The 17,892-nt window shown below is 35.8% G+C and overlaps 1 protein-coding gene across 16 annotated transcripts in view; it reads left to right on the top strand.

Moving 5' to 3' along the window:
* DMD (dystrophin) overlaps positions 1–17,892 on the top strand; it is a 1,043,395-nt gene that overhangs the window by 404,680 nt on the left and 620,823 nt on the right. For all 16 annotated transcript variants that reach the window (XM_052674157.1, XM_052674152.1, XM_052674148.1 and 13 more), the window contains 6 exons: positions 440–595; positions 3,054–3,224; positions 5,081–5,263; positions 7,333–7,467; positions 8,066–8,215; positions 14,031–14,192. In XM_052674157.1, the coding sequence (XP_052530117.1) occupies positions 440–595; positions 3,054–3,224; positions 5,081–5,263; positions 7,333–7,467; positions 8,066–8,215; positions 14,031–14,192 (957 nt within the window). The remainder of the gene's footprint in view (positions 1–439; positions 596–3,053; positions 3,225–5,080; positions 5,264–7,332; positions 7,468–8,065; positions 8,216–14,030; positions 14,193–17,892) is intronic.

Raw genomic sequence — 17,892 nt, 5'->3', positions numbered from 1 at the left:
TCAGATCATTTTAATGAAACTATCAGATGAATTACTAAGCCAAGGGTAATGCGTAGTTAGTAAGGTGGCTTCACCATTATGATGGGATGTTCTTTTACAAATGCAAATAAAATATGCAGTATATAACATAACATCCTATGTAGCATGTATGTATATTTATACACTATTTTTATATATGTATATCTAGTATGTAGTAAATTTATATTCAAAACTTAATATATTTTGCAAATTAACATCATATGATATAGAATAGCTCACCACGCTTTTATTACTCATTCCTTTTTTGTTTTCATAGTGAAGTCTACTAATTGTGCTCATTTGAGTTGAAATCTGAACCAAAATCATGTTAGAATCTCATGTAGAAATGTTTTGATAGGAAAAGTATAAATCACATGGTTTGAGTGAGTGCTACTTGCCTAATCTTCTACTATTCTTTCAGGCTTTAGTGAATGATATCCAGACAATCCAGCCAAGTTTGAACAGTGTTAATGAGATTGGGAAGAAAATGAAGAGGGAAGCAGAGCCAGAATTTGCTTCCAGAATAGCAATAGAACTAAAGGATCTCAATGCTCAGTGGGAACATATTTGCCAACAGGTATCAAATCTCCTTCTTTGACTGGTTCTTTTCTAACTAATAATCCGGTTTTTCATTGGCAGAGTTTGTTCTTCTGTGCATACCCAATGGATAGGAAACAAACCAAAGAATATCCAAGATAATGATTCGTGTTTTAATTGGATGTGTGAAGTATGCCAAGTTTCTGATATGGATTCTAAGGAACATTAAGTCTTTCAGTCACAATGAAATAAGAAATGAAACCTTCTCAAAGATAGAATTTGGGAGATATGCTATACCCATTTTATAAACATATAAATTTACACTCTTATTATATAAATTACTGTGCATGTGCAAAATGTCATCCTTTCATTTTTCTGATAAGCACAATCATAAAACAGTTGATTTTGGAAATCTAAGATGTGGCTGGAGGACTGCGTAGAGGAAATGGACCTGGGGGTATTGATTGATGCTCGGCTGAACATGAGCCGACAGTGTGCCCAGGTGGCCAAGAAGGCCAATGGCATCCTGGCTTGCATCAGAAACAGTGTTGCAAGCAGGAGCAGAGAGGTGATTGTTCCCCTGTATTCAGCACTGGTGAGGCCGCACCTCGAGTACTGTGTCCAGTTTTGGGCCCCTCACTGCAAGAAAGATATTGAGGCCCTGGAACGTGTTCAAAGGAGGGCAACAAAGCTGGTGAGGGGTCTGGAACACAGGCCATATGAGGAGAGGCTGAAGGAGCTGGGAATGTTCAGCCTGGAGAAGAGGAGGCTCAGGGGAGACCTCATTGCTCTCTATAACTTCCTGAAGGGAGGCTGTAGTGAGCTGGGGGTCGGCCTCTTCTCTCGTGTCATTAGTGATAGGACCAGGGGGAATGGCTTCAAGCTACGGCAGGGGAGATTCAGGCTGGACATTAGGAAGTATTACTTTTCAGAAAGGGTGGTCAGGCACTGGAACGGACTGCCCAGGGAGGTGGTGGAGTCACCGACCCTGGGGGTGTTCAAGGAAAGACTGGATGTTGTATTGAGGGACATGGTTTAGTAGGAGCTATTGGGAATAGGTGAACGGTTGGACTGGATGATCTTTTAGGTCTTTTCCAACCTTGGTGATTCTATGATTCTATGATTCTATGAAAAGACATCTAAATCTCTAACACATTTTATTGATGCTCTTTTGTAGTCTTTCCCATTTGATTAATGGCAATTTTTTAATATTATTTTTCATATTAATGTTTTAATAGTTTTGTAATGTTAATGCGTTTGAGAACTTTGCACTTCTTTCAAATAAATTTCAAGTAAAGCCTTCTAATTTCAGGAATGCTGCAGTTTTATTCTGGCATCCCTGAAAATTATCCTGTAATAGTTCAATTCAATACACTAAACAAATTATTGCCTCTCAATAGTGATTTCTAATATAACTTCTTCAATAACAGCTCTTAAAGCACATGAGAAGCAGTAAATATAAAAATTTGATTGAAACAATTTGGAAAAGTCAGCCTGGATTAATATACAAGCAGTTAATACAATTGTGTAAGCCAGCAGTCAATATTCAGATACTGTTTCCAAGTGATTGAAGGTAACTTTCTCTTCCAAGGAAGAGGCAAGTTTGCAGGACACCATATTGATCTGTTTTCACACTTGTTGGACATAACTTTTTGGTGTTATCCTGTTTTGTTCTGTAAAACAGTAGTTGCGTAGAATGTTTAACAGGCAGGCCTTAATAAGGATGGGTAACCAAACCTGCAAAAACCAGAAACTTACATGAAGTTCTATGACAGAGTTCCTCCTGATGATACTGAAAAATAAGATATACCTAAGCAGCATCACTCTGCAGGATATTGTAGTGATCAGCTCTGCATATCCACCCAATTCCAGAAATGGCACGGAGGCAACTAGGTGTTTCTGATACAACTTATTTATACTGTGAAAGATTGTTCAATTGCTGCCTTTAGTTCAGTTTTAGTAGGCTGATGCACCATTCTATAAATGGCAGTATAACATAAGTTATATGACCCCAGTATAGTGTTAGTGAGTAGCAGAGCGTTTAATGCAAGTTTTTTTCACTCTAAGGTATTTTCCTCCAGTAGAAGTGCCCTTTTTTTACTTATATCTCTTTAAGATATACATCTTTCTGAGAGATCTGATAATGAGTTCATCAGTGAGATTAAGCCATGCACATTGCTTGTTCTTTTTATATCTTTTATAGCAGAGTTCCTGGATGATATTTTTTCAGATGTTTTTCTGATCACCTCAGTATGTGGTAGATCATTAGAAAACCATTTTCCACAGCAGTATGCACTTAAAAAAAAAGTATATGTACACATACATTGTACTTTTCCCATTACTTCTTATTTTCTGCCTGTCCAAGTTCTTATTAATAACAGCTATCTAATTTACAGCTGTAACTATAGGATTGGGATTGGTTCTTTTCAGGCTAAAATGCCATTGAGTCCATGCAGCATAGTTGCTTTAAGTACCACATAATGTTTTCTTTTTTAAAGGCCCATGCTAAGAAGGCAGCATTAAAAGGTGGTTTGGATAAGACTGTGAGCCTGAGAAAGGATTTGTCAGAGATGCATGAATGGATAACACAAGCTGAGGAAGAATATCTGGAAAGAGATTTTGAGTATAAAACACCCGACGAATTACAGAAAGCTGTTGAAGAACTGAAGGTAAGAGATGAACAAAGTCCTTGAACAGCTTTTAAAGTTCTTTTTGAAGAATCTTTTATAGAAAAAGTCTACTCTGTCATTCAAAAAGGAGTCTTTTGATACCTAGTTTTTCAGCCTGAAATTTAAAGCAGTAGCCAGTTTCAAATAAAGTTTGAGGATATTTAAACTTCTGCATTGTTAACAAAGTGGTTGCTTTTCCTCTTTGCTTTGTTGGATACTTGATTTTTATAGAATCATAGAATGGTTTGGATTGGAAAGGACCTGAAATATCACCTAGTTCCAATTACCTGCCATGGTCAGGGTTGCCACCCATCAGAGACTGCCCAGGCCACGTCCAGCCTGGCCTTGAACACCTTCAGGGATGGGGCATCAACATCTTCTCTGTGCAGCCTGTGCCAGTGCCTCACTGCCCTCTGAATAAAGAATTTATTTCTAACATCTAACCTGAATCTCTCCCTTGCCTTGTCACTATCAGATCATGTAAAAAGTTGTTCTCCCTCTTGTTTATAAGCTCCTTTAAAGTACTGGAAGGCCACAATGTGGTCTTCTTGGAGCCTTCTCTTTTCCAGTGTGAACAAGCGCAACTCCCTCAATCTTTCTTCATAGGAGAGGTACTCCAGCATTCTGATTCTCTCATGTCGCTGCTTTGGACCTGCTTCAACAGCCCTGTATGTTTCTTGTGCTTGGTGCCCTAGGACTGAACGCAGTACTGCAGGTTGATCCTGGGATCTCCCCAACCCAAATGCAACACCTTGTACTTGGCCTTGTTGAACCTCGTTAGTTTCACATGAGCTCATTTCTCAAGCTTGTACGGGTCTCTTTGGATGGCGTCCCTTCCCTCTCTCATATCAAATTCAGCTTCAACATGTTACTTGTTCAACATTATTTTACATAAGTACTGTGATACAAATATAATTGATAGTAAGCATGTGCTGTAGATTTACAATTCTTGCTTGTTAATCAAGTAGCAAGCTCAAATTATTAGATTATACTGCATAATAAAACAGATGAAGTATATAGTTCTAAACACAAGCCCTGTTTTGGATTTTTCAGTATTTTAGATTTCCAGCTAAAGTACAGAGATGTTCAAATTGTGACAATCGAACCTGTGTAGATAACTAAGTCAGTACCATGCATCTTTGCACCTGGTCCTGGTTATCCTTTCCCTGAAGGATTGCAGCTACCTCTTGTGTCACATAACAAGCAAAAATATGGTCAAAATTCTGTTCATTTTGCAGCCATTTTCTTCCCAGAGCTATTAGACAGGAATGACAGGAGTAAAGTGGTTAGCTTTCTCTGGCAGAAACAGCCTTTTTCTAATTATTCTAGTTTGTACAAGTTCCACAGGCTCACACGGGAATAACGTTTCATGTTGATTTCTTTGAGTTTCAGGGAGTTCTTATCTGTAGTCTATAATGTCTTATGGCAAAGGTACTTGGAACATTCATTGGAAAAAAATGAAGTAGCTTAATCTAACACAAATGAAATGATTAAGTTAAGATATTAAATTCCATTGAGTATCATGTATATATAAAGGATAACAAGAAAAAAATTTAGAAGTATGTCAACAGTAAAAGGAAGTCTAGGGAAAATGTAGGTCCCCTACAATGTAGGTGCCCTACCAATGAGGTCCCTACCAACTCCTGCAATTCTGTGATGTATTGCCAAAAAAATAAAAACAAGTTTTTCGTGTGCATTCAAGTTTAAGGGTTAATTCTCAGAACTTCATGGAATTAATTAGTTATTGGATGTTTTTGTGGTGTTTTTTTTTTTTTCCTTCTGACAGAGACAATTCTGAAGGAGTTACTTGAAATCTGCTTCTTTCTCAAATCAGAGCTATGATTTTTATTTTACAGAGAGCAAAGGAAGAGGCCATGCAGAAAGAAGTGAAAGTGAAGCTTATTACTGATTCCGTGAATAATTTCATAGCAAAGGCTCCACCTGCAGCTAACGAGGCTTTGAAAAAGGAGCTTGATGTTCTAATTACCAGCTATCAGAGACTCTGCAGCAGACTGAATGGAAAGTGCAAAACTTTGGAGGTTGGATGTTTTGTTAATGCTTGTATTTATAGTTATTCTAACTGTAGAAGTGAGGTAGAGAATGAAGGTGTATTATTGTATGGGACCACGAGCAGCCTAAAGCACTTCTGGCTGTATGAGTTACATACTAAATACCACATGTTTTTGTAGGCCATATACCTAAATCTTAGTAAGAATTGTATGTGCTGGAGAGTAAAACTAAAGAGAAATCACAGGCATGTTTTGTAGATGATGGACTGTAATGACTGCTCAGATTTCTTATCCTTTCTGAGATTAAGACAAGCATCTGGCTTCTGTAGCAACCTGGTGGTGTTGTCTTCACCAGCTCCTCTAGGCTTCATTCTTCCATGGCTAAGGGTTTTGATTAAATGACTCTGAAGCTGGACAGCAGAGAAACAGTATTTGATCTGCTGATAATCTGAATGTGTCACATTTTCAGTTGACCCTGCCATTTTGGCCAGTTCCATTACAGTTTCTTGTCCTAGAACTGTTTTTATTTTACACTGGGGTCATGGTGATTTAGACATGCTTATTTTGTTGTGAAATAATTCACATTAGCTAACTTTGTAGAGGACAAATACGCAGTTGGGTAAAACTTACCTCCTCCAAATTTTACCCTGGGAAATTAGTTCTCTAATCTAAGCTGGTGAACTGTGTTTGCCCACACTAATGATGATGCTATTGTAAAGTAATATCTCTTTCTAACCTTTACAAAGACTTGAATTTGCAATGGCCAAGGTTAGGTGAAATGAATTGTTACTCTAGGAATCTTGGCTTATGGGCTGCCATGAGTCTACTTTCTTTTAAGAAAAAAAGGAAAAATGCATTCAATATGCCATTTTTATCTACTTATTTAAGTATCCTCAAGTACTGGAAAATGTTAAATACTAAAAAAAACAGGAGTTACATTTAAAATAATGCAATGTAAATGTAAATGCAAAATATAATATAAATATATTTTACAACATTATATTATGTATTCTAGGACTTAAATGACCTATAATTTTATCATGGTTTAACCTTTCAGGCAACTAAGCAGCACACAAGTCTTTGCTCCCCTTATCCCAAAATGAGATGGAAGGATTGTAAAAATAATAATAATTTTAAAAGGGGTAAAACTCGTAAGATGAGATAAGGATAAGGCCAGTTTAATAGCAAATAAAATAAGAGGGTAGATGGCGAAAAAAAACAAATATAATACAGAACACAGTTGCTCACCACTAGCTAACTGACAGGCGCCCAGCCAGTTTCCAAGCAACAACAGTCTCTGCTGCCTGCTCCCCCAGTTTTATAGTTAAGCATGACAGCATATGGCATGGGGCATCCCTTTGACCAGTTTGGGTCAGCTGTAATGGGTCTGTCACTTCCCAGCTCTTTGTGCACCCACAGCCCCTTTTGAGTAGGGCAGCCTGAGAAGCACAATAGTCCTTGGCTTAGTGTAAGCACTGCTCAGCAGTAACTAAAATATTGCATTGTTACCACCAGCGTTTACATCCCAAATACAAAATAGGGCACTATACCGACTGCTAGGAAGAAAATTATCACAACTGTAACCAGGACAAATTTATATCAGTATTAATTTCTGTGAAGATTTGATCAGTATTCTTGAAATCCCTGTTTTTAGATATTGTATGAATTTGTGCTTTAGGTAATTAATGTGCAGACTATTTAAGCAGCTTAATTATGTTTTGTAATAAAGACAAACTTCTAACATGAATCCTTGAAAATTTGACAACTTGTGTATTTGGAACAGAAAATCTTCAAGGTGTTTTTTCTTTGGCTTTGTTTTTTTTTTTTTTTTTTTTTGTTTTTTTGTTTGTTTTTGTTTTTGCAGAAGTGTTAGCTTCTTCATATTATGTTTTTTTTTTCTGTATTTGATGAAAATGTTTTGGTTATATACTGTATTTATTTAGAATCCATAAACACAGGGAAAAAATCAACTGTATAAGATACTGTAAACATTAGACATTGCAATGTTTTGGGAATGAAACATGCCGTGTTTTCAGTCTTTTAATAAGTGAAATTTGGCTTTGAGCTTCAATCCCAATAAACATTTTTTTCTCCTTCAGGAAGTCTGGGCATGTTGGCATGAATTGTTGTCATATTTGGATGCAGAAAACAAATGGTTGAATGAGGTGGAATTGAAACTCAAGGCAACTGAAAATATCCAGGGAGGTGCAGAGGAGATTTCTGAGTCTTTAGATGTAAGTGCTGATGTAAACAATACCAGTTTGAATTTAGATCCACCTAAGGGAAATAGATTAATTTACTGTATTATGCCTTATTGGTGATAATAAAACATATGTTGTAAAAAAATATCCTCTCTTAAGTAGGTTAAAAGTGAAAGCAAATTTTCATTTTAGAACTGCAACTCTGGTTTTTTGTTTTTTTATTCATGGAGCCTTTCAAATTCTTAGAAATTCTGTTAATGATTTCAGAGGATCAAAATACAAAACATTACACTGGTGATGCCTTTCTGCCATTGAGCTTCATCTGTCAAGTTACCAAAGCAATTTTTTTTATATAAACTATACAGATACTATCAGTGGGTATTTTGCACAGGCTTAAAATAAGGCATGCAATTTGTTACTTTATAAAGAGTCGTTCTTTGATTATAGTAATGGGTAGTGGAAAATATTTATTTTCAAGATGGAGGGCAGTGATATTTTTGGCCTATCTCTCTACTTTGATTGTCCAAGAAATGTGAAGTTTCTTATTTAAAATTTTAAGGGAAATTATGATTGCTCTGTAGAATTTTATTTACAGAAAGGAGAACAATCTATTTTTTTTAACTTGTTTCAGTCTTTGGAACGTTTAATGAGACATCCAGAAGATAATCGCAATCAGATTCGGGAATTAGCTCAGACTTTAACTGATGGTGGAATCTTGGATGAATTGATCAATGAGAAACTTGAGAAGTTCAATACTCGATGGGAAGAACTGCAGCAGGAGGTATACTTAGTAATTGACTTTTCCTCCCCTTAAATAGCTGACTATCTAGCACCATTTAAAAAAAATAAAAAAAACCAAAAAGTTAGTTTACTTCCTAAAAAAGGCACAAACATTGACTTATTTTAGAGATGGACCAGTTATATAGGTATGGTAGGTTGACTCCAATAGGTAGCAAAGCATCACATACCTGTTTGCTTGCTTAACATGGGATACTGATAGAATCAGGACAAAAGGGTAGCTGAAGGAAAGCGCCTGGTTACCTTTGCATTCATGTCCTATGTTGCTGAATAGTGTCTTAAGTGAAAAAGTAACATTACTTTCTGTATACTGCCCCGTTCTTCCCTCCCAACCCCTCCCTTTTTTTTTTTTTTTTTTTTTTTTTTTTTCATAAATACTTAACTGAATGCAGATATTTTCCCTGGATTCTGCTTCTTATTATTTGTTTTTTTCCTGACTTAGGAAGAGAAAGCCACTAGCATACAGAGAACTTCCAGTGCCTGAAAACAGGACTTTCACATAGTCTTGCTTGTCTAAAAAGTAATACTACCTGCAGGGGTTCAATTTCAGAAGTACAATAAGTACGGTGAAATAGACTTCTGGAGATTATTTTGATGATTGTATAGACAAAATATGTTAGGGTCGTATTCATAGAATCATAAAATGGTTTTGGTTGGAAGGCACCTTTAAGATCATCTCCCTGCCCCTCTGCTATAGGCAAGGACAGCTCCCTCTACACCAGATTGCTCAAAGCATCATCCAGCCTGGCCTTCAATGCTTCCAGGGAGGGGGCATTCACAGTCGCTCTGGGCAACCTGTTCCAGTGCCTCACCACGCTCGCAGTAAATAATTTATTCCTAGTATTTAGTCTAAATCTACCTTCTTCCAGTTTAAAGCCATTTCCTTTCATTCCGTTGCTACCTGCCCTCATAAAAAGCCTTTCCCCAGCTTTCCTGTAGTTCCGCTTTAGGTACTGGAAGGCTGCTATGAGGTCCCCCCAGAAGCAGCCTCCAGCCTGAAGATTTAAAATCTTTTTAATGAAAAATGTGGGGAAGCATTGGGGCTGAGTGAGCCAGTGAAGGTACCGTTTGTGTTGTTCAAATCCTTCTTGGAGATGTTCTATGTGGAAGGCCTACCAGATGGAGTGCCATTCTGACGACCTTCTACTTTTGGGATTCCAAGGTAGAGAAGATTCTGAGAAAAAAATCTAAAATAAAATTCTGAGATAGCTCTCTCAGCCTGTACTTGTAGGGGTTGGTGCTCCAGCCCTCTGATCATCTTCATGGCCCTCCTCCAGACCAACTCCAACAACTCCATATGTTTCTTGTGTTGGAGGCTGTAGAACTGGACACAATACTCTAGGTAAGGTCTCACAAGACCAGAGTAGAGGGGCAGAATCACCTCTCTTGTCCTGCTGGTCACTCTTCTCTTCATACAACCCAGGTTATGGTTGGCCTTCTGGGCTGCAAGCATGCGTTGCTAGCTCATCTTGAATCTCTCATCAATCAGCACACCCAAATCCTTCTCCTCAGGGCTGCTCTCATGCCATTCTCTGCCTAGCCAGTATTTGTGCTTGAGATTGCCCTGACCAATCTGCAGGACCTTCCACTTGGCCTTGTTAGACTTCATGAGGTTGGCATGGGCCGCCTCTCAAGCCTGTCCAGGTCATTGCTTTCCAGTTGAAATAAGAATAAAAATGGAGGGGAGTGAGAAAGCCTCCCAGTTCTTGCAAAGCTACTCTGGTGTTCAGAAATCAAATGCTCATGGTGAGATCTGTAAACAAGTAGAATAGAGTAAAGAAGCTATTTCAGTCGCAAATGATTCTGTCACACTGTTTCTTTATCACATGAATATAATTTATTCAACAAAATGTTTTATTAATTTTTAAGCTCAAGTCTTGTGTGCTTTGTCCCATAGATTCCTGACACTGAATTTTTTGAGTTGTTCACATGGCCCTGTTGAAATCCAAATAGCATGCATTCTCCTTCCATAAAAATACATTGCTGGCACTTAACACTCTTCAGCTTGTGTTCAAGGTCACTTCAGCTGGCTAGTAGGCTAAGTGAATGTGGTTATTTATTTTATTTAAATAATTACGCAGGTAATTACCAAGACAATATGTTCATATGCACAGAAGCTGGTAGGTGAAATATTCACTATTAATAGAGCAATTAAACCAAACCTCTACCATATAAATTAAGTTGCATGGCTGCTGAGATTCGTTTTTAAAGCTGATCAAGGTTGTATGTTTGTACGTCTTATCTTATTTGGTTAACAAAGAGAGTATGTTTGGTTTACTTTTGAACATCTGGGTCTGGCTGATAAGCGACATACACTCCATCTATTTTTCCAGGATTGATTCACTTACATATATACAAATACATATATATATTTGATGTACAAAACACAATTGCCTGAAGAACTTTTGCAGGTGGCTGTAATCTCCTGTAATGTTGAAAGTGATTTACATCCTGTCCAACAAACGCCAGATATTAGATATTCTCAAGACCGTGCTTGCAAAAAACTGTATAAAATGTTATTTTTCATGTGGGCTACATTCAATTTTTATTCTTGGGGATTGTCTCTTAATTTCTTTTAGAACATAACCCTTTTAGAATATAACTCTGCATAACACTTTTCTTTAAAATACCATATTCATCATTTGTTGCAACTTTCCTGTTTTGTTCTCCTCTCAAGAGGAGAAAAGAATTCTTCATTCCCTATATCCACGATTGCTTTGAAGAGGTCTTCTTTTACAAGCTGAAAGGCATAGACTGCACCTGAAGAAATCTTCATTGGTTTAATTTGCACTTTTGAACTACATCTAATCAAAGATGAATATCACTATAGTATGGTCAGGTTGAATATTTTGAAAGGCTTATTTTAAAAACACACTGAAATATTACTAGAATTTGCAGAAGAGTTAGTTCTAGCTTAAGCAGTGTAAAAGAAATTCTGGGCTCAAAATGAATTCTTTGAATGTGAGAAAACTGTACATTAATATATTAACAATTGATGAAAGACGTAGAGAGATGTTGTAATACGTCTCAGTCGCAAAAATCCATAAGAAACAGTACAAGCTTTGTTAAACATTTCAGTTCATAATTGACGTTTTTTCCCTTCCTAGCACAAGGCTTTTTCCATGTTTTTTATTTTCCTTGAGAGCTGTCAACATTTTAGTAGCTCAGAGATAACTAGATGGTTGTTTCCCTGAGATTTCCTGTTTAGCAATTAAGTGTCAGACACTTTCCCCTAGAGATTAAAGCTTCCTGTTATATTGACTATAATCTGATGGCAGATCTTAGAGCTTCCTATCATAGTGTCCTCAGATCAGTTTAAAAACTGCAGCATTAAATGGTGTATTTCTCTCTCAGACTAAAGGAAAACCAGTGCTCTTCCACTAAAATAAAGAATAACTGATCAGAATAAATGAAAACAAATTTAAATCTAGAATATGTGTATATATAAACAATTCTATTTTTTGTATTTCTTATTAAAAAGTGCACATATAGATAAGTATATAAAAACACTTAAGGGAGTTTTAAGGATAAATTTGAAACTCAGTCTAACCTCGTAGGTGTGTTTTATGCCTGTTCCTTTTGGAAAAGACCTGTAATGCATACCACCTTTCTACTGAAAAAGAAAGAAGAAACTCCTCCATATTGTTGCATCTCTCTGGATTGAATTGATAAGGGTTCTGCAATGCCAGTGATAATGCCAGGGACTTACTCAGTGAAAAGATTAAGTTATTGAGTCACTTGGAACATTCTCGTTATCTTACTTTAAATGATGAGTTTCTTTGAACTTCAGAACAGTACAGCCTTCTGTACAAATGGACAAATGGTTACTTCCACCAAAGCTGAAGAGATTGGTAAATGCACACTAGACATGTGGTAGATTTTTCTCCTTTGTGACAGATCTTTGTGCTTCAAGGGCATATACCCTCACCCATGGGCCATACAAAACTATTTAGCCTGTCTCTGATCTAGTGTATCTTCAATCTCCAGTAAACTGACAGTAACGGAAAGACACAGCATGACTTTATATTAGTCAGTCTTGCAAATCAATAGTAAGGACTGGCAGAGTAAGTTGAATTGTTTTTTAATCCTACTGCTTTGAACAGGCTAGTAATATTGCGATGTAAAAATCTCAGATCAGAGGAAAGTAAGTCATTTAAATAGCCAGCCTTAGTTCTGTGTTGAGAAATAACTCTGTTTCAGTGGTTAATTCAGTTGGGTATGAGCACATTAGCGGCTCAGGTGCTTCCATTAACAGTGACAGCATTAGTCCAGCACCTAACACTGCCCCATTCCACAAAAGGATCCTGGGACTGGCAGCGATACAAGATTATCTGATCAGCTGTTCTGAAATAGTACAAAGCAGCTTACAACACAAATATAGTAAATACTGGTTGGCCCATTCCTTGATACCAATAGCTAGCAAGAACACTCACAAAATGTAACCTTTATTTGTAAAATGTGAAGCTCTGGAAGAGAATCTGAGCTACTTGAGAAACACATATATCAAGATCTTTGACTGAATTGCTGAGAAATACTATTGTTCAAGGAAAGATTTTAGTAATAGCTGTGAATTCAAATTGAAATATGACTGTCTCACCACTGAGGAGAAGCGTGGATTCACTTGGAAAATGGCAGAACACCTAAGAAGTTTCTTGAAGAGTATTTTCCTCTCCTCTCGTTCTTTAATTTCACGTCACAAGAAAGACTGTCACTTTATTCTCTGGTCAACTACTTGGCTGTACAGAGAAAAACTGTATTGTATTTGAAATAGTTGATTACATGCTTTGTATAAAGCAGAAATTCTGCTAGGCTTAGGTCTACGTAAAATATGAGAGAGCAGTAGAACACAACAGATGGAAGAAAGCAACTGGTTATTTGTTACCTGATAATTACATTAAACTGTTATAAATAATACTTAATGCTAACAAATTTATGTCCAGTGTTTAAATACGGACGTGTTTTAAAAACATATTGAAAGGTTAATTTATTCTTCTGATTTGGTAGACTGGTAAACCATGAAGGAAGCTCTTTGAAAGGAAAGCATCCTTTTCAAAAAACAGAAATATATGTATTATATAGTTATATAGTAATATAGTTATATTATATAGCATATAGAGAAATATATATATATAGTTGTATAAAAGGTGAATATAGATGCTGATGGTGGAAGCTAGAGTCAACTGAAAGAGAACATGGTTAGAATGATAATAGATTGGGGAAGCCCTCAGACAAGGTAAGAATCCATCTTTCTTTTTTTCAGAGTAGACATTGCCTGTGTTCCAGAAAGCTATTTATACTTCATATGTGAGAACTCCTTCTCAAGAGAGCTTTTATCCCTCTCACTTACTGAAGTGGATTATTGCAGATGGGATTGTACCCTATTCTCAGTAAACAAAATCTCTTGAACTATATAATAAGATCAGGAGGACTGCTAAAGCCTTGGAAGGAAAGACTGAGCTATCAGCATGGTTTTATTATACAGTTTTTCCAACTTCCATTCATTATAGAAATTATAGAAATGCAGGGTTCTGCATTTTTTGCAACTTGCCTATGCAGTCTGGGATTTTATTTTATGGTTGTTTTTTTTTTTTTTTTGAGCGTATGTTTGTTTCTTAATAATGAGAACTGAATGAATGGCAAAAAGATGCGGAACTTATCTTATAAAAAGGTGGATGAGTACAAGTCAGGAGAACTCCTTTTGATTCTTAGCTTGCATTTTTGGAAAAGAAAAAGAAAGTGAAAAAATGTATTATGCACATTACTACTGCTAGTATTAATAATGTTGTCATTGTTTTTAGGCTGTGAGAAGGCAAAAGAGTCTTGAACAGAGTATTCAATCTGCCCAGGAGACTGACAAAACCCTCCGCTTAATTCAAGAATCTCTTGCTGCTATAGACAAACAGCTGACAGCCTACACTGCAGACAGAGTTGATGCAGCACAAGTGCCTCAGGAAGCGCAGGTAAGTTATATATGGGTTGAAATTATGTGCTTGCTGGTTTATTCAGTAAACCAAACAGTATTTGTTTGTCCCACAGCCTCATACTACTGGGGAAATGACAACACGATCAGTTTGAACATGCAAGTAAATTTTAAGTAAGATTACTTTGAGAAGGTCAAGCAAATTCTCTTAATAGATGTGTATTTTCCTTCTGGTTTATTTTCTATACCTGTCCAGAAGATATAAAGAATTATAAATGTCCTGGAGGACTATTAAGTAACTTAAAAATTGCCGAGGTAAATAAACACCGTGACTCTAAAATCCATTTCCCATCCTTGATGAAGTAACCCCTCATCTTCAGTACTCGTAGATGCCTTTTGTACTAAATTACATGGCCTAGGAATTGTTACTAAATTATTGAAGCATGGACAACATTATTACTTATGTTATAATGTACACATTAATATGCCTAGTATTAATGTACACATTAATATGCTTGTACTTCAGTTTTTACAGCTTACATAAGTTGAAAAAGTCAGCTTTTGGTATTCCTTCAGAAATGGTTTGTTGAGCATCTGAAGTAAAATTTTCCATCTAGTTCTCTTTTTTATTCTTTCATTGTTTGCTCTATCACATCTGCTTCTAGCAGTATTAAAATTGTAAGAATATAACTTTAAATAAAATCAATTAACTCTGGCATATATACGAAAAGACTACAATATGAAAGTGTGCTTTTTTGGTGCAACTTTTCAGTACATTCCACTTAAATTTAGGATAATAGATTACACACAAAAAAAAAAAAGGCAGGAAAATTGAAAACAAATGTTTTAAAATGATTGTTAGATGAGGCATTCTTTCTAGCCTGCCTGTAGAGTTTAAAATCATTGTAATATATAGGTATCTTATTCACACATTATTTTATTTATATTCTGAGCTGAACATACATAGCCCTGAAAGTTTTATCTCCCGTAGAAGTAAAAGTTTCCATGTCTTTTGAATTAAAACATAGATAAAACATAGATAGTTGTTCCTTTTACTTGCATTTCTGGTTTGTGTATGTTTTTAAATACACACAGGTATTTTTATGTGTGTGCATATAAAGAAAAAGTGATATTTTGAGTACAGGATTGTATTTGTATTGCTTCATTTGGAAAATGATTCTAATTTATTTTCTTCTAACTCACATTATTGTAAAAATGGCAATATATTTTTCCACTTTGAATCCTAACCTGTATTAGTTGTTGAACTTCTGAAATTATTTTATTCCTTCCTTGAAAAGTGAATAATGTAAATTATTTTTACATGAAGTAGAATGCAAAGCAGCATTTTTATTTTTTATTTTGTTAATGTGTATGGGTTTAATTTCTCATCTGTTTTTTATTTATCTCCACTACACAAGAGAAACTTGTTATGAAAGTGTGCTTTTTTTGGTGCATTTGGACCCCTATACATTTTATTGCTTTTCAATTCATATATGCCACGGATGCATCTGCTTTGTGTACATCTTCAAATACAAAATTGACAATGATCACAGGCTGTGTCAAAGGAATTAATTCAGAACTTCAACAACTGAAGCGACATAGAACTCAACTACTCTAAATTGGCACACTATGTCATGGGATAATTTCAGCTGATTGCTTTTGCAGAACTTGCTTTTATTCTTGAGATTTTGTTGTCTGATGTTGAATTCACCTGATTATATTATACCCACTGTGGGGAAAAGCAGCATAGAAGCTGCTGTCTTTTTCTCTTTCATGTTTTTATTTTAAGATGCAAGTAGAACCTAATGAAAAAAAAAAATAACAGGTGAACAAATTTAATGCAAATATTGAAGGTCTTTGAAGTTCAGTTGTGAAGTTCTTTAAAATCCTTAGGGGAGAAGGGAATATACAAGCAAGTTTACACAGGTAAGTACTCTGAGTTATTCAGTTAGTGAATGGTTCTGCTAACCAGTGTCACATCTCCTGTGAAGCATCTGCGGGCAAAGCTCGCTTGTGGAGTTGAGAACAGCAGATTAGTATAAGGCATCCTACAATATTGTCTACACAGCTGGAATGGGAATATTTCAGTCAATTATGCTGATTTCTCAGCAGAGGTCAGTTTATCCTTGCTAAGAGATTTAGCAAACTGTTCAGCCAATACATTCAGTATTTCTAAAAGAGCATCTGGAAGAAGTAACAACAACAACAACAACAATAATAATAATAATAACAACAACCTGTTAAAGATTGGGAAGCTTTATGCATCTCCTTGTTTGCTTCAAAAATTCAGAGTTAAATATGTGCTACTTAACTTTTTTGGATCAGTTTTGAATGTAAATTCCACATGCTTCTTACACCACCATGTGGCACTGTGAATTTAATGCTTCAGAGTCACTACTACCCGTCAGTTTCTCCTTACTGATTCACTATGAGGGCAACGAAAGATGCTGTATTCAGATAAAACAATCTACAACAACCATGCAAATAAATCAGTTCAAATTCCTCAGGCTGTAATGATTTGAAAAAGAAAAAGGAAAAAAAAAAATAAAAGCTGGACTGAGGTTAGGCCTAAAAGAATATAACAGATTTATTTGTATGCTTGATCTGATCTCATTATCCCTACTGCGGTCTCTTTCATTTCTCTAAGAAATGATAAAATACAAGGAAGGAAATCATCATAGGGATTTGCTAGTTGTCGATGCAAGTACTCTGTAGCTGAGAAGTGAAAATAAATCTGAACTGAAAATATTAAATTTATATGACAAAGTATTTTCAAGATAATTATTTGTAGCTTTGTTATTAACTTCTGGTGATGAGAGAGAATCTACACATTGTGCTGCTCTTTTTTTTATAATATACATACATATATATATGTATAATGTGACAAATAACTTGTCTGTTGTTGTCCCTGTAGACATAAGTAAAATGCAGCGTAGAAACTGTGTTTCTCAGGAAAACAGAACTACCAGACTTTGTCTTTCCAATAAACTCCTTGAATAATTTCACTTCAGTAGTCATGAAAAGTACACACTGTTTTCTAAGTAACAATGGTTATTAATCTGTTATTAAAATATCATCATGCTGTGGTCAAACAAGTTTATATGAAACTATAACGCCAGAGGTTTTTAACTCAATGGTCCATTACTTGACGAAAGTAATGTCATACATAATTATCTTCAGACTTGAGTTGTGAGATGAAGACAACACAGTTATTTACAAAGTAAAATGGTTAGTGTTAAACATATTGTCATCTATTCTGCTCTGTAAATGCTGAGAATTACTTTGTTCAGTCACATGTAGAAGATGAGGCTAAAAACAAATTAGGAACTAGTATTTAAACATTATTCAGTAAGTTCTTTTGAGAATTTACTAATATGCCGATCATTCCAGCATAGTCAGTATTGACTGGATTAGCACAATATTGAGTTAATAGATTTCTGGCATTCAGTATAAAATACAGTGTTGTCAACCAGTGTGAAATTAAGACATTTTGGAGGATGATGTGCAGTATAATACACATTTCTTGTGATTGTGTCACATTCATGAAATTACAGTCAACATATTTCTTCTTTCTTAAGGTCAGACAAAACAGATAAGAGGTTTTCTTCAGTTCTGGGACGGAAAATGGTATCCCTCACACGGGAAAGTGATTTCCCTAAGATTTAATTGAATGTTTTCAAAATTTATTGTAATTTGTGATACTAGATAAATTGGAACTCTTAGCTGTTTTCCTAGAGTAG

This window comes from Tympanuchus pallidicinctus, unplaced genomic scaffold (genome assembly GCF_026119805.1).
Source record: "Tympanuchus pallidicinctus isolate F22 unplaced genomic scaffold, pur_lepc_1.0 scaffold14, whole genome shotgun sequence".
Classification (NCBI taxonomy): Eukaryota; Metazoa; Chordata; class Aves; order Galliformes; family Phasianidae; genus Tympanuchus; species Tympanuchus pallidicinctus.
Note: the sequence above shows the minus strand (reverse complement) of the source record. Positions and strands in the feature narration are given on the sequence as shown.